The sequence below is a fragment of the Hylobates moloch genome, unplaced genomic scaffold (assembly GCF_009828535.3).
Source record: "Hylobates moloch isolate HMO894 unplaced genomic scaffold, HMol_V3 SCAFFOLD_17, whole genome shotgun sequence".
Lineage (NCBI taxonomy): Eukaryota > Metazoa > Chordata > Mammalia > Primates > Hylobatidae > Hylobates > Hylobates moloch.
In genome coordinates this window covers 79,612,046-79,634,466 of record NW_026652292.1, presented here as the reverse complement: position 1 = coordinate 79,634,466, position 22,421 = coordinate 79,612,046, and the positions used below count along the sequence as shown (strand labels likewise).

At 53.2% G+C, this 22,421-nt stretch overlaps 1 protein-coding gene across 4 annotated transcripts in view; it reads left to right on the top strand.

Annotated features, from left to right (window-relative positions):
* Positions 1-22,421, top strand: part of ABLIM2 (actin binding LIM protein family member 2) — a 190,650-nt gene that overhangs the window by 59,414 nt on the left and 108,815 nt on the right. For all 4 annotated transcript variants that reach the window (XR_009210479.1, XR_009210478.1, XM_058430059.1 and 1 more), the window contains exons 3-6: positions 2,236-2,419; positions 10,999-11,114; positions 18,106-18,232; positions 21,180-21,273. Coding sequence is in view for 2 of the 4 variants with exons in the window: in XM_058430059.1 (XP_058286042.1) it covers positions 2,236-2,419; positions 10,999-11,114; positions 18,106-18,232; positions 21,180-21,273 (521 nt within the window). In the remaining 2 variants the exon portion in view is untranslated. The remainder of the gene's footprint in view (positions 1-2,235; positions 2,420-10,998; positions 11,115-18,105; positions 18,233-21,179; positions 21,274-22,421) is intronic.

Sequence of the window (22,421 nt, the reverse complement as noted above, 5' to 3'; positions counted from 1 at the left end):
GCCAGCAACCTCCCAGATAATGGCTGGGGCTGGACATGCTCACATGCCTGGTGCTCCCGGGAGTGGACTCACGGCGCTGGATGGCGCACCAGAACCACTGCCACATGTTTCTCCTTCAAGGAACGGCTCACACTGTCACGTCTTTAAGAAGAATAGAGAAATACACAAACGCCAGAGCCATGAGTGCTGTGAGCCCGATCACCGTCCCGCTGCTGTCTTGGTGCAGGCGGCGCTGATACCAGAATACCATAATGCTCCAAAGTGAGGCCCCCAAGTCTCTGGTCCTCCCCAGTTGGGATGTATTTGCTTGGTCTGTGCTATGGCGCAAGATCAGACAAAGCATTTTCATCCTCAGCCCAGGTTTCCTTCTGGATTTTCATGAGCCAGAGCGTGGAGGGCAGAGCAAGGGCGCCCTGGCTGGGGGCTGAGGTCCACCTGTCTGGAGCTTCCCTCTGATACTGGGAGTCCTTGGCTGCTTCTCATAAACGCCCCGGAATGCCCAGGAGGGTTGAGGGCAGGCATCTTACACCATACCCTCATCCCTCCCAGACCGTCTAGACTGGCTTTCATTCTGGGTTTCCATTTTCACATTGAGACGGAATTCAGAATCAGCATCTCTGGCCTCGGGCCTCTTAGGAGCAGCCATTACAGCAGCAGCCAGGGCCTCGACACTGAGCCAGGCAGGACTCAAGTCTCACATCGCACTGGCTCACGGGATGCTCATCTGTGCTGCGGTGTACCCCTCTGAAGTAGGTTCTGTGTGCCAGATGAGGATAAGGAGGCCCAGAGAGGTTAAGGAACTTGCCCAGGGACACACAGCGCACTACGCGGGTGGAGCTGGGATTCGAATCCCGGCAGCTCCAGCATCTGGAACCTAAGCTGCTCGGTTGACGTCTCACCATATCAGAGGAGTGAACATCTCTTTGGAGAAATGGAGACAAGTAAACCCTGGAATGCAGGCTTTCCAGCCACTCTGGTGCTTCCAGCCAGTTTGTTCCCAGAGCGCCGTTGGGGGTTTTGTAGGCAGATGTTGAAGGTCTTGCTTTGGCCTCGATATCCCACTGAATGCCCTCAAAGGGATGATGTAACAGTTAACTTTAAAGGTGCCCATATTCGCAATGTGCAGAAACGACGTCCTTTGCAAGCAGTTAACATTGTGATGAAAACTTCTAGATGTCAGCTTTAAAATATATGACGGCTACATGGTTTCTCAAAGCCCTTCCTTGGTGGCTGTGAGCTGCAATGACCCAGCAGGCAGGACCCAAGACTGACCAGGCCAGAGGGGCTGGAGCTGCAGGGGGTTCCTCTGTGGCTCTAGCAGGGAGGGGCTGGGCCAGCCAGGTCAGGGGAGGTGGTGGGCTGCTCCCTCTGAAACCATGCGTGGCCTTCACGTGACCCTGGCACTGGAAGGGAAGTTTATGGGAGGAATGTGCTTGTGTCTCAGGACGTGGACTCGGGGCCTCTGAGCTGGTGGTGACCAGCAGGTCATCCTGAGGGCGAGTGTTCCCTACCCCACCTGGCAGAGATCCCTCAGCCCTCCATGGAGCTCCAGGGCTTCAGCTTCCTGGGGCGGGTGTGTGTTGGGAGAAGAGATAAAGTGCTTCCCTTTCAGGAGTCCACAGGCTCTCTCCTCCTGCAGGTCTGGCCTTGTCCACACTGTGGGGAGATAGGCACTGAGGACCATGAGGGCATGGAGACCCAGAGGACTGGGGGAGGGGGCTGGGAAGCCTTGAGGTGGGCTGGAGGCACCGACCACAGGGACCTGGTCCGTCCTCCTGGGAACCTTCGGCCCCCAGCACAGGGTCTAGCACACAGTAGGTGATCAGGCCTTAGCCCCTTCCTGATCTGTATGTCCAGTGCTGGAAACAGCCCACTGGAGAACAGGGGGGGCTCAGGGACCATCCCCGGCGGGGTCACAGAGACAGGGGGCACTCTAGTGAGGGTGGGAGGCTGGGCAGCCCCTCAGGAGAACCTGGCTCTCGTCCTGGTCAGCGCCCTTTCCCAAGCTTCTGTAAGGAAAGTCCACTCACCACCGGGCCAGGAGCCAGAGCTGGAGTCTGTCCCGGGAGCCCGGCCCCCCGAGAGTTGAGCGAGCCACCCCGACTGTGTGCCGAGGCCTCGGTGCCTGTGTCAGGTGGTGGCGTGTGTGTGTGTGGAGGGGGATCCAGCTCGGGCCTGGGGGACGTGGAGATGGTCCCCTCTGCCGCTAACCCCACCTTGCCCCTCCTCTCCCAGCATGTGGCTGCGACCTGGCAGAGGGCGGCTTCTTCGTGCGGCAGGGCGAGTACATCTGCACGCTGGACTACCAGAGGCTCTACGGCACCCGCTGCTTCAGCTGCGACCAGTTCATCGAGGGTGAGGTGGTGTCGGCGCTGGGCAAGACCTACCACCCCGACTGCTTCGTGTGTGCCGTGTGCCGGTGAGTGAGCGGGCACCTGGCCTCCGCTGCCCCTGCCTCTCTGGGCCTTTCTCTTTCCCTCCCTCTCTTCCCTTCCTCCTGCTCCCTCCCACGACCCGCCCTCTGCATCCCGCAGCGAGGCTGTCCCAGGGCCCACAGTCTGCACCCTTCTATCTCGGTGCATCCAGAGGCCTCCTCACAGGGAGCTCCCTGACGGCAGGGGTGGGCTGCCCCGCTTTGAGTCTGGTGATGGCACAGAGCAAGCATGCAGCAAGTGCTGGCTGCGGAGACTGGGTCCTCGTCCCGGCAGCAAGGCTGCACCGGCCCCCCTCTGCCTGCACCTCCTGGGACTGAGCAGTAGCCTTCCCATGTGGTCCCTGCCTCTCCCTTCCCTCCCCAGCCCCTGACTTGTTCCTCCCAGAGGAAATGTTCTGTTTCTAGAAAACAAAGAATAAAAACATGAAAAACAGTTTATTTGCTGTTCTGTACTCCCTGTCTCACCACACCCTGTTTGCAGGGGACGTTTTCAATGTTGTTTCCAAAGCAGTTCCCTGTGGTTACAGCGTGTGCCGGAGACAGAAATGGAACCTTTGTCAGAGGATGCTAAGGACAGGAGGTGACGATGACAAGGAGTATGTCTAGGGAGAGTCGCTCTGTGTCATCATAGCGTGACCTGGGTCAGACTTCTCCCAGGGATTATCTGAATGTTTGATTTTTGTGTACGTAGCTTAGAGATGAGGATTGACATCTCACAGTTGGTTTGAAAGATCACTTCTGGTTAATCCATTATTTAAAAAATAGTAACAGACAGCCCTGGTCGTGTTGGAGTCGCTGGAGCTGGACTTGTCCAGCCACCATCAACAACTAGGAAACTGGACAAAATACATGAAACAACCATTTCTAGACTCTGGAGCTCAGAGCTAAGAGAAGGGAACAAGTTAAGTGAAGCGAGGCCTGTGATTGCCCCAGCTTCCTTCCTGGAGGCAGTTTCCGGAAGGATAGCGTGGGATTGGGGGAGAGATCCAAGGGGAGCATGGCATCATCCTGAAGCAGGAGACAGTGACTAGAAAGGCAGACACAGCTGGAACATGTTGGGCAGAATACCAGAGGGGCGGGGGCACCACAGAGCAAGAGCGCCGATCTGCACAGGTGCCTTGGAATCTTTGACCAAATATGAAGCCCTGTAGTCGCAGAGGAATTTCACACAGTGAGGCAGAGAGTGACCAGGTTGCTGCAAGCGAAACAATTCCTGGATTTGGGAAACATCTGAGTCCTGTCCAGGGCGGAGATTCCTTGTTGAACCCAAGGGCATACGGTGTGGACACCAAAAGGTCGCATCTCATCCAGAAGACAAAACAGCCCTGGAGTGAAGACTACAGTGAACCTGCTCTACCAAAGCACAAAACGAGCCTCAGAAAGATCATGCTGGCTGGGCACGGAGGCTCACGCCTGTAATCCAGCACCTCGGGAGGCCAAGGTAGGAGGATTGCTTGAGACCAGGAATTGGAGACCAGTTTGGGAAACATAAAGAGACCCCATCTCTATTTTTTAATTAATTATTTTTTTAAAAAAGATCATGCTGATCTGCAAATAAACTGTCTGCCAGAGCAAAGCCCAATACTTCTCACAAAAAGATTTTTAGAAATCTGGCATTCGACGATGTAAAATTTATAAGTGTTCAGTGTCCAATCAAAACTTGCTGGTGATGTCTAGGCACAGCAGCTCATGCCTATAATCCCTCCACTTTGGGAGGCCAAGGTGCGAGGATCACTTGAGGCTGGGAGTTCAAGATCAGCCTGCGTGACACAGCAAGACCCTGTCTCTACAAAAAATTTAAAAATTAGTCTGGCATGGTGGCGCATGCCTGTAGTCCTAGCTACATGAGAGGCTGAGGTGGGAGGATTGTTTGGGCCCAGGATTTTGAGGCTGCAGTGAGCTATGATTGCACCACTGCTCTCCAGCCTGGGTAACAGAGCAAGACCCTGTCAGAAAGAAAGAAAGAGAGAGAGAAGGGAGGGAGGGAGGGAAGGAAAGAAGGAAGGAAGGAAGGGAGGAAGGCAGGAAGGAAGGAAGGAAGGAAGGAAGGAAGGAGAAAAGAAAAGAAAAGGAAGGGAGGGAAAGGAAGGGGAAGGAAGGAAGGAAGGAAGGGAGGAAGGAAAGGAGAAAAAAGAAAAGAAAGAAAAGAAAGGAAAAGAAAAGGAAGCGAGGGAAAGGAAGGGGAAGGAAGGAGAAAAGTAAAGAAAAGAAAGAAAAAGAAAAGAAAAGAAAAGGAAGGGAGGGAAAGGATGGGGAAGGAAGGAAGGAAAGGAAAGGAAGAAAGGGAGGGAGGGAGGGAAGGAATTACTAGTTGTATTAGGTTGTTGCAAAAGTAATTGTGGATTTTGTCATTAAAAGTAATAGTAAAAAACAGCAACCTAAAAAAACGAAACTAGAAAATGTGACCCCAAAGCCAGAAGAAAAGTCAGTAGAAATAAGGGAGGAGACCACCCCTCATATTGTCTTATGCCCAATTTCTGCCTCCAAAGAAGAAGTAAAAACTAAAAGGCAAAAATGAAATCCACAGGCAGACAGCCCAGTGCCACACCCTGGGACTGGTAGTTAAAGATCAACCCCTGACTTAATCGGTTATGTTATCTATAGATTTCCAGACATTGTATAGAAAAGCACTGTGAAAATCCCTGTCCTGTTCTGTTCCTATCTGATTACCGGTGCATGCAGCTCCCAGTCACGTACCCCCTGCTTGCTCAATCGATCACGACCCTCTCATGCAGACCCCCTTAGAGTTGTGAGCCCTTAGAAGGGACAGGAATTGCTCACTCAGAGAGCTCAGTTGTTGGAGGCGTGAGTCTTGCTGAAGCTCCTGGCCGAATAAAGCCCTTCCTTCTTTAACTCGGTGTCTGAGGAGTTTTGTCTGTGGCTTGTCCTGCTACAGTAATAGGCCCAGAAATGACAGGAATGGTGAAATGAGCAGATAATGACTTTAAAATAGCTACTGTAAATATATTTAAGTATTTTAAGGAAACATGAACATAAATAGGAGAGTTATGGAAGATATAAAAAGAAACCACTGCTACTTGTAGAAATGAAAAATACAATGGCCAAAGCGGAAAATCTCCTGAAAGGAATTAGCAATAGATTGGGTGTTTCGGAAGAAAATATCAGTAAACTTGAAGACACAGCATTAGAAAGAATTCAAACTTAAGCAGAGAGACAAAAAGACTGAAAAACATGAAAAGCACCTCAGGGATCTGTGGATGTGGATCTATTTCTCTATCTAGGTGGATAAGGGAGACCAAAAAGTATTTAAGGAAGTAATTGCTGAACATTTTGCAAATTTGGTGAAAACTATAAACACATGGATCCAAGAATTTCAATGAACTTCAAGCAGAATAAACACATCAGAATCTACCAAATCTATCCTAATCAAATTGCTAAAAACCAGTGCTAAAAAGAAATCTCAAAAGCAGCCAGAGGAAAAAAAATTATTTACAGAGGAACAAATGTATGACTCCAGACTTCTCATCAGAAACGATGTATGCTAGAAGACAATAGAACAACATTTCTTAAATGCTGAGAGAAAAATATCTATCAAATAATTCTAGGCTAAGCATAAAAAACATCCAAAAATGAAGGCAAGACTGCTAAAGGGTATGGGATTTCTTTTCCGGGTGATAAGATTGTTCTAAAATTGATTATGGTGATAGTTGCACAACTCTGAATATGCTAAAACCTGCTGGATTGTATATTACATCGTATGTGAATAAAGTGTCAAAACTGTTACTGAGAAACGAAGGCACTATAAAGACGTTTTTAGACATGCAAAGCTAAGAGAATTTGTTGCCAGCCAACCTGCACCAAAATAAACTTAGAGGAAGTTTTGTGGCTGAAGGAAACGCAAAATGAGAAACTGCAAAAGCAACCCATCAGCTGGCAGAGTGCCATGTTAAATATGAGTTCAAGGGTGCGCCCTCACACCTGTGTCCGATGAAGCACTGCTCTACAAAATATTGATTATTTACAAAATATTGATTATTCACAACTCAATAATAAGAAGACCACAAATACTGTTAAAAATGGGCAAAAGAGGCTGGGTGCAGTGGCTCATGCCTGTAATCCCAGCACTTTGGGAGGCTGAGCTGGGTAGATCACTTGAGGTCAGGAGTTCGAGACCAGCCTGGCCAACATGGTGAAACCCTGTCTCTACTAAAAATACAAAAATTAGCCAGGCATGGTGGTGGGCACCTGTAATCCCAGCTACTTGGAAGGCCGAGGCGGGAGAATCACTTGAATCCAGGAAGTGGAGGTTGCAGTGAGCCGAGATCATGCCACTGCACTCCAGCCTGGGTGACAGAGGGAGACTCCATCTCAAAAAAACTTTTTGAAAAATGGGCAAAAGAGTTTAATAGAGATGACTATAAACCAAAAAGAGATTGAGGCAGGGCTCAATCAATAGAGGTTTATTTAGCCAAGGTTGAGGATGTGCCCAGGGTAAAATGCAAGCCACAGGAGCACTTGTGAGCTGCGCTTTTTCCAAAGGGGTTTAGGACTCTTCAGTATTTAAAGGGGAAAGAGCACGAAGGAGAGAAAAAAGGGGAGGAGGAGGAGGAGGACCATGAGGCAGATAGCTACAGTCTTTATAGTTACATTTCATATGCTAATCAGAGCCTCAGTAAATCTATGTTTTACATGTGAAAAGAGGGAGTCGAGGAAACAGTTAAGACTAACCCTCTGTAAATCTGCATTTTACATTTGTCATAAGCCATTCTGTTTTACATTTTACATTTTACATGGGACATGGGGTTGTGAAACTACAGCTCTCTGGAAACAAAAGGAAAGCAGTTTTTGCATGACTCCATTCCCAGCTTAACTTTCCCTTTGGCATAGTGAGTTTGGGGTCCTGAGATTCTATTGTCTTTCGTACTTCACTAAAGAACACATATAAATGGGCCGGGTGTGGTGGCTCACGCCTGTAATCCCAGCACTTTGGGAGGCTAAGGTGGGCAGATTGCTTGAGGTCAGGAGTTCGAGACCAGCCTGGCTAACATGGTGAAACCCCATCTCTACTAAAAATATAAAAATTAGCCAGGCATAGTGGCAGGCACCTGTAATCTCAGCTACTCAGGAAGCTGAGGCAAGAGGATCACTTGAACCCAGGAGGCAGAGGTTGCAGTGAGCCAAGATTGTGCCAGTGCACTCCAGCCTGGGTGACAGAGCAAGACTCTGTCTCAAAAAATATATATATATTATATAATATATAATATATATTATAATATATAATAATTAGATATAATTATTTATTTATATTTATTTAATTATATGTAATTTTATATTTTTATATATAATATGTAATATTTATAATATTTACATTTATATAATATTAATATTTGATTTATATAATATATTTATAATATTTATATAATATATTTATTTATATATTTTTATAATAATATATAATTTAATCTCATCATGTCACCATGATTAGTTTGTTTTTTGTGGAATCACAAAACACATAGTCTTTAATATATATTATGTATTATATATAATATTAATAACATATATTATATATAATATATATAAAATAATAATATATATTATATATAATATTTATTTAAAATTATAATATATAGTATATATATAATATCATATATAATATATATACACACACAAATGACCAACAGCATACGTGAAACAGTGTTTACCATCATTAGTCACAGGGGTAAGCAAATGAAAACTACAAAGAAATGCCATTATGCCTCCATGAGAACGACTAAAACTGAAAAGATGGACCATGGCAAGTGCTGATGAGGATGTGAAGCCAGAGGAGTGTCCCTCCAGTGCCGTCGTGAATGCAGAATGGCACAGCGGCCGGGGAAACCGGCTTGGCAGTTTCTGATAAAGTTAAACACACACTTAGCATATGATCAGAAAATCCATCTTCTGTATTCACCCAAAAGGAAAGCTTGTGTCCGCGGAGAGGCTGGTTGGCAACCGTGCTTAACAGCTTTATTTGTAACAGCCCCAAACTGGAAACAGCCCAGAAGCCCCCGGCAGTTGCATGGAATGGCTGTTGTGATTTATCCGTGGGATGGACACTGCTCCGTCCTCAAAGGAACAAAGGATCGATATGGGCAATAGTGTGGGTGAAGCTCAAAAACGCGAGGCTGGCAAAACACTAAAGACTACGTGCTCTGTGATTCCACAAAAAAAAAAAAAAAAATCTAATGCACGGTGACAGTGACGATCACGGTGCCTGGGGCCAGAGGTCGTGGGCAGCGTGATTGTAGACAGCCACAGGGGGCTTTTTGCAGTGGAAAGAATGTTCCATGTCATGACTGTGGTGGTGGCAGTTACATGGGTGTGTACATTTGTCACAAGTTACCTCAATAAAGTTGAGGAAATACAATCATAGCTGCCATTGAGTCAGCCCCTCCCAGGTCCAGACAATAAGCCAGAGCTTCCCAGGCAGGATGTCCTGTGGGCGAATGAATATATGAATACAAACCTGGAATACAGGCATTCTCAGTCCTACTTTATAGGTAAGAAGCATTTCAGAGAGGCTGAGTAACTTGTTCCAGGTTACACAGCCAGAGATTCGCTCCAAGCACATCTAGGGATGGGGAGGGGCTCCCACTCTGTCTCAAGATCCCCCATGACAGGGAAGGTGCAAGACACGGAGACCCAGGCGGCAGCAGACCACAGCATTCGCACGGTGGCAGCACGGGCATGGGAGAGCCATGCAGGCTCCTGGGCAGCGGATGTGGGGAGAGGGCCCTGGGTTCAGCTGAGCCTGTATTTCTCCTGGATCCCCAGAAGGTACTGGCCCAGTGGGAGCCCAGGAACACACCTGCTGCATGGACCGAGGGTGCTGGATGCCAGCCCCACAGGTGGGAGCTCTGGCAGGCCTTCAGCAGGGGAAGGCACGGTGGTCTCCGGCTTCAGGGAGCTCCATCTGGCAGGCCCTGGTGGGAGGCCAGGCAGGGTCTTGGCAGGAGAAAGTAGACCAAGCGTGGCCCCCTAGGACAGCTTCAATCCTTCACTTATTCACCCATTCATTCATTCAACAATGAATCCATTGTCTCCTCCCTGAAGAAGACAGACAGAACCCAACAAAGGTGTTTGAGCAGGGGCTTTTTTTTTTTTTTTTTTTTTTTTTTGATATGGAGTCTCACTCTTTCGCCCAGGCTGGAGTGCAGTGGTGCCATCTCAGCTCACTGCAACCTCCACCTCCCGGTTCAAGCGATTCTCCTGCCTCACCCTCCCAAGTAGCTGGGATTATAAGTGCACACCACCACGCATGGCTAATTTTTGTATTTTTAGTAGAAACGGGGTTTCACCACACTGGCCAGGCTGGTCTCAAACTCCTGACCTCAAGTGATCCTCCCACCTCAGCCTGCCAAAGTGCTGGGATTACAAGTGTGAGCCACTGCACCTGGCCACACAGGAGATTTAAGGGGCACCCGTGGTCTGACACTTCCACAGGCTTCTGCCTGAAAAGCACCTGGTTCTCTGGTCAGGCTCAGCTGGGGAAGGAAAGTGGCCTGGTGGCTTCTGGGAGCTTGGTGGCAGCAGGTGTCAAGGGCAGACATGGCAGCATTCTTAGGCTGTGCTTCTGGCCCCGTCTGCAGGTGGCCTTAGCTTGCTAGATGCAGCTACTTAGCTATCCCTCAGTCTCCAAAGACATCCGCAGGCTGCAGGAGGATGGGCCGGCTCTCTGTGGTCCTTCACCCAGCCTCGCTCCAGGCACTTGCTGCGGAGGCAGACTTTAAGGGGGTGCCAAAAAATTCAGTAGTCAAGTAAATGATATTTTAATGCAATATTTTAAAAAATTGAAATAAATGCAAAAAGTCCATTTAGAGCAAAATGGCAGAATTTTAAATAAAGACAGGATCCGATTGTCCAGCATCTTCCTGTCTACGAGGTGTGCGTTTAAAGACACTGCCCTCTTAGAGCCCCAGGTAGATAAATCGTGGAACTTTGAAGCCAGGCAGGTCTTGGTTTGATTCTGGTTCTGACTCGTATCCATGTGTCCTTGGAAAAGTTACATATCCTCTCTGAACTCCAGTTTCTTGCCTATAGAGAAAACATGAAGCGAATACCAACTAGGTTGAATGGCATGGGGTTATTCATGAGGCATGCCTATAGGGCACCTATCACAGTAGTGGGCCCTGGGCACACAGGAGATGCCCAGTGGACATAGCTGCTGCCCTTGCTGCTGAGCTGATATGAAGAAGGCCTCTCATGTGGCTGGGAAGGCAGGGTGGGCTAGAGGGGCCAGTGGTCCAGGCGGCCTGGCATGTTGCTGTGTGCCAAGCACTGGACTGGCCCTCAGCTGGTCCTCACCACCACCTTAGGTGCTATGATTCTGCCTGTTGGTACAGATGAGGAAACTGAGGCTCAGATGTCGATGACTACGTGAGGTCCTATTGTGGGGATGCAGCAGTGCCTGGGTGGAGAGGCCCTACATTGCATCCTCAGCCTGTGAGTGGTACCTTTGTGAGATCCTGGGGAGACATTGGCCCTGGTCTCCTGCCCTGGGACAGAGCTCCCCCAGAGAGGAGCTGGAAGGTGGGCCTGGCTGGTAACGAGCTCTCTTGTTTCAGGCTGCCCTTCCCCCCCGGGGACCGAGTGACCTTCAATGGGAAGGAATGCATGTGCCAGAAGTGCTCCCTGCCCGTATCGGTGGGCAGCAGCGCACACCTGTCTCAGGGCCTCCGAAGTAAGTGGGTGCCGAGTGGGGGCGTGCTAAGTGGGGGCATGCTGAGTGGGGGGGGGGGTGCTGAGTTGGAGGCTTGGTCTCTGCAGTGCCCAGGGACAGAGCCTGACAAACGGGGACCCAGAGCAGCAACAGCTGCAGTGAACACTGTGGATAAATGTGAGGAGGCAGCCAGGGATGGAAGTTTCTGGGACTCTCGTGCCGCCAAGTCTTTGCACTGGCTGTTTCCTCCACCCCATGTGCCACTCCTGCTTTCCCAACTAATGCCCACTGCTGCTCTTGCCCAGCTCTAACACACCTCCTCCAGGAAGCCTTCCAGGTCTCCTTCAGGTCCTCTCCCTCTGGCATCCCCTCCCCTCAGCTCCCGTCTGTTAATTCCAGGCCACCTGGGACCCCTTTGGGGGAACCCATAGAAGAGCACTGAGCTCCGGGCTCCCACAGTCAGGGGCCCTCGGGTTCACTGCTCCACCTCCCAGGAGTTAGGCCAGGTGTGTATGCAGTGGGTGCTCAAGATGCTTCCTGAATTAGGAAGCAGGAGGTTGTTAGTGTGAAAAAAACAGATGCCAGCCGAAGTGTCAGGGGTTTGCAGGTGTGGGGCCAAGTATCAGCAAGGAGTGGGCAGCCAGGTGGCCTTTCCCAGCTGGGGTGGCTCTGTCGGATCATGAGATGGCACACAGGCTCTGGGGAGCCCAGCACACCAGGCCCCGCCGCTGCCAGGCACCTGCTGCAGAAGCCCGCTCTGAGCACCGTGGTCACTGGGGTGTCCCCAGAGGCAGGGCCACGTGTCCCCAGACAGAGGAGGGGTTTCTCCTGATTTCCAGAGTCAGCATCTTGCCTGCAATTAATTTCCTCTCCTGTGTCAAACACCTCCTTTCTCCCCCACCTTGTCTGCTGTGTTGAGAGTCTCTATAGAGGCGATTCCACTTCCAGCCTCCCAGGAGTGCAGCATTGGCCCTGGAAGCTGGTTATAATTTGACTCTGTGAACCGAAGCAAAGCCTTCATCCCTTGGGATGAAGTTCACAGCAGCACCGGGTCGGGTGGGTGCTGCTTCGGGGCTTGCTAGGAGAGTCCTCCATTCAAAAATTTCTCTCCAGCTGGGGCCTGGATTGATTGAATTTTTTTTTTTTTTTTAACTTAAACATGGTTTTATTTAATGCCTTTTATCCATCTTTGAGAATTTGGCTTCACAAACAGTAGTACTGTTATAATTAAATTCAGATAGTAATCAAAAGCTCTATGACAACTTTTAAAAGGGAGAGATCAGTTTTGAACAGTTTGTCCAAAGCTTCCTGGCAGCCAAATTAAAAAGGGAAGCATGGGCCGGGTGTGGTGGCTCATGCCTGCAATCCCAGCACTTTGGGAGGCCGGGGCGGGTGGATCACCTGAGCCCAGGAGTCCGAGACCAGCCTGGACATAGTGAGACTCCATCTCTACTAAAAATACAAAAATTAGCCTGATGTGGTAGTGCCCGCCTGTAGTCCCAGCTACTCAGGAGGCCGAGGCAGGAGAATCGATTGAACTTGGGAGGCGGAGTTTGCAGTGAGCTGGGATTGCACCACTGCACTCCAGCCTGGGTGACAGAGTGAGACTGTCAAAAAAAAAAAAAAAAAAAAAGTAGGAGGGCATGGAAATATGACCAACCACAGAATCACTGTCTGCGATTTTTTTTTTTTTTTGAGGTTTTCAAAAATACCCTTGGCAGAAAGGCTCTGCCCTCTCCAAATGTAAATTTATTTTGAAATATCAAATTTGCATTTTCAAAGAACAAATGTTCCCCAGACCCCTAGATATCTAATAATGTAACCTGCCCCTTCCCCCAGCCTGTGCTGAGAATCCTGAGCCTAGAACCATTTCTGTGCCTAGAAAGCATTGAGCAGCAGTCCTGGCCCCTGCGTGGATGTCTGGTCTTCCCAGTCTGGCCTCCTTTTGTTCCCCCAGCAGCTGTGCCTGGAGGAGCTCTTCTGCAGTGGCAGGAGTGCCCTGTACCTGGCAGGGGCGGGTGTGCTGAGTGCTCAGTGTCCATCAGGGGGTGGAAGTGCTGAGGGGTGGGCCAAGGCCTTTCAACCCCAAAGCAAGTGAGCTCACCCCACTAGGACCAGAGGCTGTCCAAGGTGGCCTTGGTTCTGAAACTGGAGACGCAGGCTGAATTCCAGCAGGTGGGTCTGGAAGGGGGAGGATGCTACAGGTGAGAAGAGAGTGCAAAGACTGAACACTTGTGAAATGTGCTGGATACACCCCCCAGACCCGTGTGAGTGGACGGGGCTGCGGCGTGGGCACCCCCCAGACCCATGTGAGTGGACGGGGCTGCAGCATGTGCACCCCCAGACCCGTGTGAGTGGATGGGGCTGCAGCGTGGGGGCAGGGAACGGGAATGGCACTGAGACACCAACACCAGATGGCAGCTTCCTCCAAAGCCACACCGTGGTGTTCTCGGTACATCTGGAGGCCATGAGGAGCCATAGATGGCTGTGGAGTGGAGTAGAGTCAAGTCAGTCCAGAATGTAGGAAGCAGCACCGTCTGCCTGGCCAGCTTGCTGGGCCGGGGGGCAGCAGGATGGGGCCTCACATGGCTGCCTGTGCGGCTGCCCTTCCTTGGGGAGGGGAGAGTGGCTGGCTCTTGAGGCAGAGCTCAAGCTTGAGTCCTGTGGCCCTGAGCTTCCCTCTGCTGCCCCAAGCAGGCCACTTAGGAACAAGAAATCCTTTAGGGTGGGCCGCACAGACTTCTTCCAGGAGGAGCAGCCAACACCCCACATGCCTCAGCTTCCCCACCACGCTCATTGGGAGGCCCCCTGTGTCCCTGAAGCTCTGCCCCTTCCCGTGAGGCCCCCAGCTCTCCAGTGCTGACCCATTGCTGGTCACGAGCCTGTCACAGGGTGGCCCTCGCAGAGTGCGAACGCCGTGCCACCCAGAGGCAGCTCTGAGCCCAGATACCCTGGGTGGACCCTGCATTCACCACTGTGTGCTGAGGACAAGAGGTGTCCCCTCTCTGGGCCTTTGATGTGGGTGTGGGGCCAGCCAGGGGTGTGGGCGGCAGGCTGGCAACTGGGAAAGATGGGCTTGGCCTGGGGAAAAGGGATGACGAGCAGCGCCATCCATGCTGAGAAGACCCCTCAGCTACTTCTTGGGCCTGGCCGCCCCTGGCTCTTTAGCTCCACCCCCTGGACCTGGGGAGGCCCCACCAGAGTGAGGGATGAAGGTGCAGTCCCAAGGTCCCAAGCGCAGGAATGGGGCTTTGGGGTCCTCCACTCTTCCAGCAACGGGGCTTGACCACCTGGGCTATGGCACGTGGATCCCCTGTGTCCTCTGCTCCTGCAGGTAGAACTAAGAGTGTGGGTGCCCAGACTAGAGCCCCCGCCCCCTTGCTGGCTGCCTGGGAAACAGGAGAGCCTTGGGGTGAGGCCAGGGTTAAACCCAGGAGCTCCCACTGCTCCCCGGCTGCCTAGGAAACAGGAGAACCCCTGGGTGCGCCTGGGATGTAAACCCAGGATCCTCACAGGAGCCCCCGCCCCCCTCTGGACCCGTGGCAGGTCTGTGTCCCGGTCTAGTCCTGACCGCAGTGCATTGGGACTGAACTTGAACATGTCTTATCTTTTCCAGCGGCTTTTCTTCCTCAGTACAGGTTCCTAAATGAAACGGCAAGCCAAATTCATGGATTTTCAATTACTTGCAAGTGTTGGAGCTCGGTCAGGGTACTTGTTTCCAAAACTCAATCTCAGATTTGATCTAGAATCTGAGACTCTCCCTTACTCCCCTGACCCCTGGTAAGACTTAGGGTGCTGCAGAGGGGGGTCTGGCTCCTGCACCTGCACCCCCTGAGCTCCAGCTGAGGCTCCAGGAGGCTGCCTGGTACATCCTAGCCACCCCCCAATAACCACCCTCACCATGACCACATCTTGTGGAAGAGGGAGCATTTTGGGAAAAATAGGAAAGTGGAAGGTTCTAGGAGGGTCATGCCATTGCTGCTGATGGCAGTGCCAGCCAGGATGTACAGGCACGTGGCCAGCTGACACTGGGGGGTCCTGAGGCCCCTTCTGCCCTGCTAGGGACATCCTGCCGCTGACAGCTCTAGTCCACAGCCTGTGTCACACAGGACTCTGAGCTGCCATGTGCAGAGCCCGCAAAGCAATGTGGAGCTCCAGATGTGTTTAGAAAGTGAGGATGTGGTTTCCATGGCAACACTCCTTTTGCATCTTGCTCCCATCTCCACGTGTACTGCTGATAGGAGAATGAGGGGGCCGAGGCAGGTGTGAGGTTCACATCCCCCCCTGCAGCTTGGAGCTCAAGGTCAAGGGAGCTTCTTGGCAGGGCAGGGCGCCGGCCAATATGGTAGGAGGCAGAGTGGCGGAGATGCCCGCGACGGCATCGCAGAGGGAGCAGGCCTCCCGCGAGGGGACCACCTGGCAACAACAGCAGTGGCGGTGAGAGCAGAGGTGGGCCCACCTCACCTGTCAACGTGTGTGCATTTATTCATGGATCACACGTGCCCTCACTCTAGGGGCACAGAGAGGTGAAGTGACTTCCCCAGGTCACAGCTGGTGGGGGGCAGAGCTGGGATCTGACCGCTGCTCTCTGCTGTCTGTCCTCTGGTCACCACACAGCCCCATGTGCTGTGCTCCCTTGACGTGCAGAGAAGCCAACAGAGTCTTGGAGCCAGGGATCTCAGCGCCAGCACCATTCACATGTGGGGCCAGAGAGCCCTGTTGAGGGCGGCTGTCCTGGCAGGGTTAGCATCCTGTGTCCACTACCCACTAGATGCCTGGAACCCCCTCCAAGTTATGACAGTCAAAAGGGTCACTAGACATTGTCAAATGTCACTTGGGCAAAAGTGCCCCAAGTTGAGAGCCACTGATGCAGAGCTTTGCAAAATGTGCCTCATCACCTGCTAAGTGGGGGGAGCCAGGAGGCTAAGTCAGGGCTGTTTGTCGTCAGCCTCTGCAGAGACACAGGAAGGAGCATGGCAAAGGGGGTGATGTGGGGATCGCCTCCTGGACTTGAGAAGGGTGGAGGCATCCTCTCGCTTTGGTTCCCATTCATTCATTCATTCATTCATTCCCCACGTGTTTCTCAAGCCCACAGCCTCTGCTGGGCATCCAGGGTCCTGAAATGAGTAAGAGGTCCCCCTTCCCTCAGACTTTGAATCTGCTCTCTGGCTGTTTTCCCAAGTAGCATGTGAATTTGCACAGTGTGGTCACTTAGGAAATCCTGAGCTTGACCAACGGCTTTGTGAGTGTTCGTTTGTTTTAATTGTTAAAAACAATATGACTCAGGTCTCTGCCAAAAGAAACTAATGAAGCCATGCACGGAAGCAGCCTCCGCTGGGCTCTCAGCGCACAGCAGGCCCACGGGGGTTCTCGCCGATGCTCACTGTTCACGCAGCAGGATGTGCAGGGCTTTGGGCCAGGTCTTCTGTGTAAATTAGCACTGGATCCGGGCAGGCACCAAGTGAGGAGGTGATCACCCCACCCCACGATGAGGAAATGGGGGCTCCCCCAGGAGGAACACACTCAGTGTGACCCAGCGCATAGTGGGGGCCAGGATTTGTACCCAGCGCGTCGGGCCCTGGGGCCACCTTCTTTCCATCTTGGGTAGAGGTTTCCTTGGGCGCGACGGTCCCTGCTTGGTCTGTGAATTCCTCAGGGGCTCCTGCAGGTGGCAAGGCCCTGTCTATCACGGGGTCCGAGGCCCTGCCCTTGTCATGCCCCCAACACACAACCACACCCTTAAACACACGCAGACACACACTCCCTCAGACACACTCTTCCTCAAACACACAGACACACTCTCACATGCAGACATATGCACACATGCAGACACAAACACATACCTAGACACACTCACGCACCCGTCACACACACTGACGCACATTCAGCTATGACAGGTGCGGGTCCCTGGAGTGAGGGCGTGTGTGATCCATGAATCAATGCACACCTGGGTGGTTGACTCAGTGGGCCCCACTCTGTCCCAGTTGCTGCTGCTATTGTCACCAGGTGTTCACCTTGCGAGAGGCCCCTTCCCTTGGGGATGCTGTCACGGCGTCTCTGCCACTCTGCCTCCCACTCCCCGCCCCGACCTCATATATTCACAGGAAGACTCACAGGAGGACTCAGGTGACATCCAAATGCTCACAGTCCCATAAGACACATCCACATACTTACAGTCACACGCTATGCACACAGATGCACACGCACTCACACGCACCCTGCTCAGGTTCGTGCGCCAGGCTCTCCCCAGCTCCCCAGCCTGCTCCACCCGCTCTGCCAGGGGAACCCCTGCCTGCAGCACGCCCATGATGCTGGCTGTGGAGCCCCCGGTGTGGTGGCTCGTAGGGTGGAGGGACTGTGGGCCACTGGCTCAGGGCAGGGCCAGAACCTGGAGGCCCTGTGTAAAGACCAAGCCCTGGGACACAGGGCAAGTGAGCAGGGCAGGCACGGCTGGGAAGGACACAGAGGGCACCAGGAGGCCAGGCAGAGTCACACGAAGCTGGTGGCCACGGGGTGGAGAGTGCCAGTTACTGTGGGGATGGCAGGAAGAGAAAAGGTGGGTTTGGCTGGCTAGGTGCAGCGGGAGAGCTCCCAGGGCTGACTGGGTTGGGGGCTGGGGGCTGGCTCAGCCCTCTCTAATGTGGTCCATTTCCCTTTGGTGGGCACATCGAGTCACAGTTGGGTTCAACCTGGTACATCTCGGTGCCAGGAGCCGACTCCGCTCTCCTGCAAGACAGGGCCTCTGTTTCTTCATCTAGGTTTCCCCAGCTCATAGCCCACGCTGCATGCAGTCAGCGCTCAATGCATGCAGGGTCAGACTTCCCCAGTTGCCTTCCCCATGCTCCAGACACTGCTATGTAAGAGGCTCCTCCCAGCACACTCTGCGTGGCTGCTCATCTGTCCCGCCCCTCCCGGCTGCCCCAGGGGCCTTCACAGAGTGTGGAGAGCAGGAGGCCTCCCCCACACCTCTCACAATGGTGGGGGTGTCTGTGTTCTGTTCTTTTTCTTCCAGGTTGTGGGGGCTGTGGCACAGAAATCAAGAACGGCCAGGCCCTGGTAGCCTTGGACAAGCACTGGCACTTGGGCTGTTTTAAGTGCAAGAGCTGTGGGAAGCTCCTGAACGCCGAGTACATCAGCAAGTGAGTCGGGGGAGGGCTCCAGTGAGAGCCTTCGCTCAGGCTTCCCTACTTTGTGGGGGTCCCGCACTCTGCACGTGTCCCCAGCGCCACCCTCTCTGCGTCTCTCCTATTCCTCACGCAGCTACTATTGCCCTGCTGCTGGGTGAGAAGCATGGCTCAGAGCTTAGCGAATTTGTCCTGACAGCCTTTTGTCCCCCTTCCCTGGCCAGCCCTGGCTTCTCTAACAGCGTTTGCAGCATCCAGCTCCTTTTTTGTGGATGAGAAGCAGAGCTGCCAGGGCTGCCAGGGCTGCCAGTGCTGAGTTTTTGAAGTGCCTTCCTTCCCCGTCTCAGTCCCCCTCCACCATCCCCACGGGATCAGCTGCCCTTTCTGGCACCTGGATGTCCTGCAGGGGGTGAAGCAATGTCAGCAGAGGCCAGCACGGGGATGAGGAGAGGGGGCTGACCCATCCCAGGTGTCAGGGCTGGGGCCCTACAGCCACGCAGTCTGTCTTCTGCAGAGCGGGGGCCCCTGGGGCAGCTGCCACCGGCACCAAACATGTCCCACAAATGTGCAGTCACGCTGGGGTGGTGGCCAATTTGGGAACCGGGGAAGCCTTCTGAGAAGATCATGGCCTTGAATGGAGGCAGCTCAGGGCCAGGAGCTGGCGGTGGGTTTTAACCCTGGGGGATCAGGGACCTGAGGCAGGCAAGCCTTCCGCCTGGTGCAGGTGAGGGGCAAATATGTGGACGAGCTGAAGGAGGGCAGCTCCTCTGAGCGCAGAGGGCCCCTTCCTGGGAGCTAGAGGGTCGTCTGGCCACTTTTGTCTATGCTGTGCTTGTTCTCAACGCCCAACGGGAACAAAATCATCACAGGAATTGATGGTGATGAAAAACGCCCTGTGATAAAACTGCATGGAGTGAGGCACACACACACACACACATGCATGCACATTCGAGCGCGTGTCACAAGGAACCTGAATCACATCCGTGGATGTGCCCGTGTTAACTTCCTGGCTGAGGGTGTATACTAATTCTGCATCACCACTGGGGGAAACTAGGTGAAGGGTACATGGGACCTCTCTGTATTGTTTCTTACAACTGCTGGGGAATCTGCAATGATCTTCAAGACATCATTTTAAGTAAAACCTCCAAACCAAGGTGAGCTTGCACCCGGGGTGAGGGACCTGTGAGGTGCGTGAGTTTCCCCGCCTGTCAGCCAGGGACCGCCTGGTGTGGTGTTCGCAGCACTTTAATATAAAATGAAAATGCCCAGCCCCGTGCAGGCGACAGGCCCCTCCCGCAGCGTTGGCAGCTCACCCACACCGTGCATGTTACTTAGCAGCCTCCAGAGCTGTCCCAGAATTGACGAGGAGGGCGTTGGTGTTGCCATGGAGATGTTATCTTTAACCTCCCATTTGCTGCAAATACACTCATTTGTGGGTTATTACGGGAGTCCTGAGGTCAGCGGCATTTGGAAGTAAGCCTGAGGACTCATTTTATGTCTCCCCCTCACGTGGAAGGAAGGGCTGCCACTCTCTGAGCGATGGCTCATCCCAGCTGTGGGCCACTTCCAGGCCGCAGCCAGAGAGGGGCACCCAGGCCTGGGGCTCATGACCCCACATCCTGGGGACCTAGCAACAGCCCAGAGCTTGGAGGAAAAGAATGTGAGCTGGGGTCTAATCCACGACAGCCTGAGAAATCCTCCCTTCTGTAGTAGCTGTGCAAAAACTCAAACCAAATTTGGAACACTACAGCAACTTCAGCGATGCTGGAGGGGGCTCGTCGGAGTGGCAGGCACCTCACTCTGTGCCAGTTACCCCCACACGTGCTGGGTATGGCCGGGGCTGACAGGACAGCCCTGGTTAGTAATGACAATGGCTTCAGCCACCTTGGAGAGTGCCTGCCATTCTCTTCATTAGTCCTTACTATTATTTCCCCCATTATGCAGACGGGGAAGCTGAGGCTCAGAGAGGTTAAGTGACTTGCCCAGGGTCACACAGCTGGGATGTGGCATTTGAGCACAGGCCTGTTCCCTCAACCACGGCTCGGCAGAGCAGTGCCTCCCCACACTGAGTGTGGCCGCTGCTGGCCTGCCCTCCCCGCATCTGCACAGTCATCCATCCTGGCATGTTGATCTCCTTAATAATCATGATAACTGGTGTGAAGATCAGCTCAGGAACGGTGCCAGGATGACCCTGCAGATGGCTTTTCCCTATAGCTCATTTATGAAGACTCGAGGCAGCCACTGCTGGAAGGGCAGGCCCAGGATGACGGGCATTCGACACCAATTCCCTGAGCCCTATGCGCCTGGCACATAGCAGGCAGGCCGCACATGTGCGTGGGGAGAGGGGAAGGACGCATCCGTGCAGCCCTCCTGCTCTTTCCTGCACTGTGGAAGGCCAGGCCTCTCCATGTGTGGCCAGAGCCAGCCTTTGTCACCCCTCATATTCAGGGGCTGTGATGCAGGGCAGGATGCAGGGGGGACAGTGAAGTCTTGTCCTAACCTACCACACCCTCACCTGGGCTTTCTGTCATCTTCCAGCCCTGTTCCCAATGTGGGTGCCTTTACTTTCCCCCCTTTTTGGCTCACAGTTTTCTAAGGAGCCCCAGATGTTGAACTTTGGATGGAAGGAGCCAGAAAGAAGAGCCAAAGAGCCAGGTCTGCAGAAGCAGCTCTCATTCCCCAGAAGCTGCTGCTGTCAGCCCCTCCCACCCACTGGGCAGGTGGTCTGCCTGTGCTCCTCAGTTTCTCCGTCTGTGAAATGGGACCATTGTCGTCATATTTCTCATGGGGCTGGTGTCTGTGAGAGCCCAATGACACTGCCTGTTGGAGGCATTGTTACCTGAGCAGGAGGAGGTGGGCGTTCCCCCACTTTGAGGGCAGACCCTCTTGTTGGAGAGGGTTGTTAGATCTCAAGGGTCCTCAGGTGACCCCCGCCCTGTGCTGACTGCCTGTCTCATTGCAGGGACGGGCTGCCCTACTGCGAAGCCGACTACCACGCCAAGTTCGGCATCCGCTGTGACAGCTGTGAGAAATACATCACAGGGCGCGTGCTGGAGGTAAGCGGGCCCCTGCCCTCTCTGAGCTAGGGCCTAACTGCCCCTGGGAGTTGACTGCGAGATTGGTGTGTGTTTGTGCAAGAATCTGTCTGGCTGCAGCTTCACCTCCCTACTCCTGCCAGCTCAGCCACTGGACGCCCTTGTCAGCTGTCCAGGGCCTGCCCAGTGCCACCTCCTCCAGGAAGCTTGCCTTGTGATGCTCTCTTCTGTGCCACTTGACAAATTCAGAGCATGTGGGAAGTGCTTTGAGATGTTTTGGCCCAGCCGTTTGCTGTCTAGATTGGGACTCAGAGGCACGGAAGGTGAAAGACAGCCCACAGCAGGACCTCGTCCCCATAGGAGGCGCAGCGGGGTCACCCAGCAGGCAGGGCGGTTAGCAATTAAGTGCGGGGAGCTTCTGAGGTGCTGATAGTTTTGTGTTCCTTGGTCTGGGAGGTGGTCATGTGGGCATGTTCCCTGTGTAAAAATTACACATTATGCCCTTTTCTAGGTTTTGTTCAATAAGATAAATCCCATGGGGCAACTAGAACCAAACCCCACCCTCCAGATTCACAGGCCCCCAACCCCCATCCTGCAGCCCACCCTCCGGATTCACAGATCCCACCATCCTGCAGCCCACCCTCTCTGGGTTCACAGACCACCCCCCCTTCACCCTGCAGCCCACCGTCTCTGGATTCACAGACCCCCCCCGACCCTGCAGCCCCTCCTTGGCTCAGTGCTGGGTGCTGGTCAGGCAGGTGGAGCGTCCCCATCCGTGGATTGGCCCATGGTCCATGGGGGAAGCGACAGGTGACCGGGGGATCCCGAGAATGGAGAGGGGCTGCGCCCAGTGTGGGAGCGCCTCTTGAGGAGGTCGCAGGAGCAGGCCTCTGGGGGTTTGGCGGGGAGGATAGGGTGGGGCTGGGGATGAGGCTGTAGGGAGGGACACTGAGGAAGGCTTTGGTGCAGGGAATGCCGGGCCGCATTGGAGTTTTAGAGAGCTCCCACTGGCTGCCGCAGAGGCCAGTCTGGAGGGGGAGGAATGGGGTGTACCCTTGGGTCCCCAAGACTCCCCTCTCCAGCTCCCACAGCTGGTACCCAGCACCCAAAAGCATTCAGAATGCGGAGGGGAATGGAACAGTGAGCGCGGAGTGGCTTTTCTGGCAAGA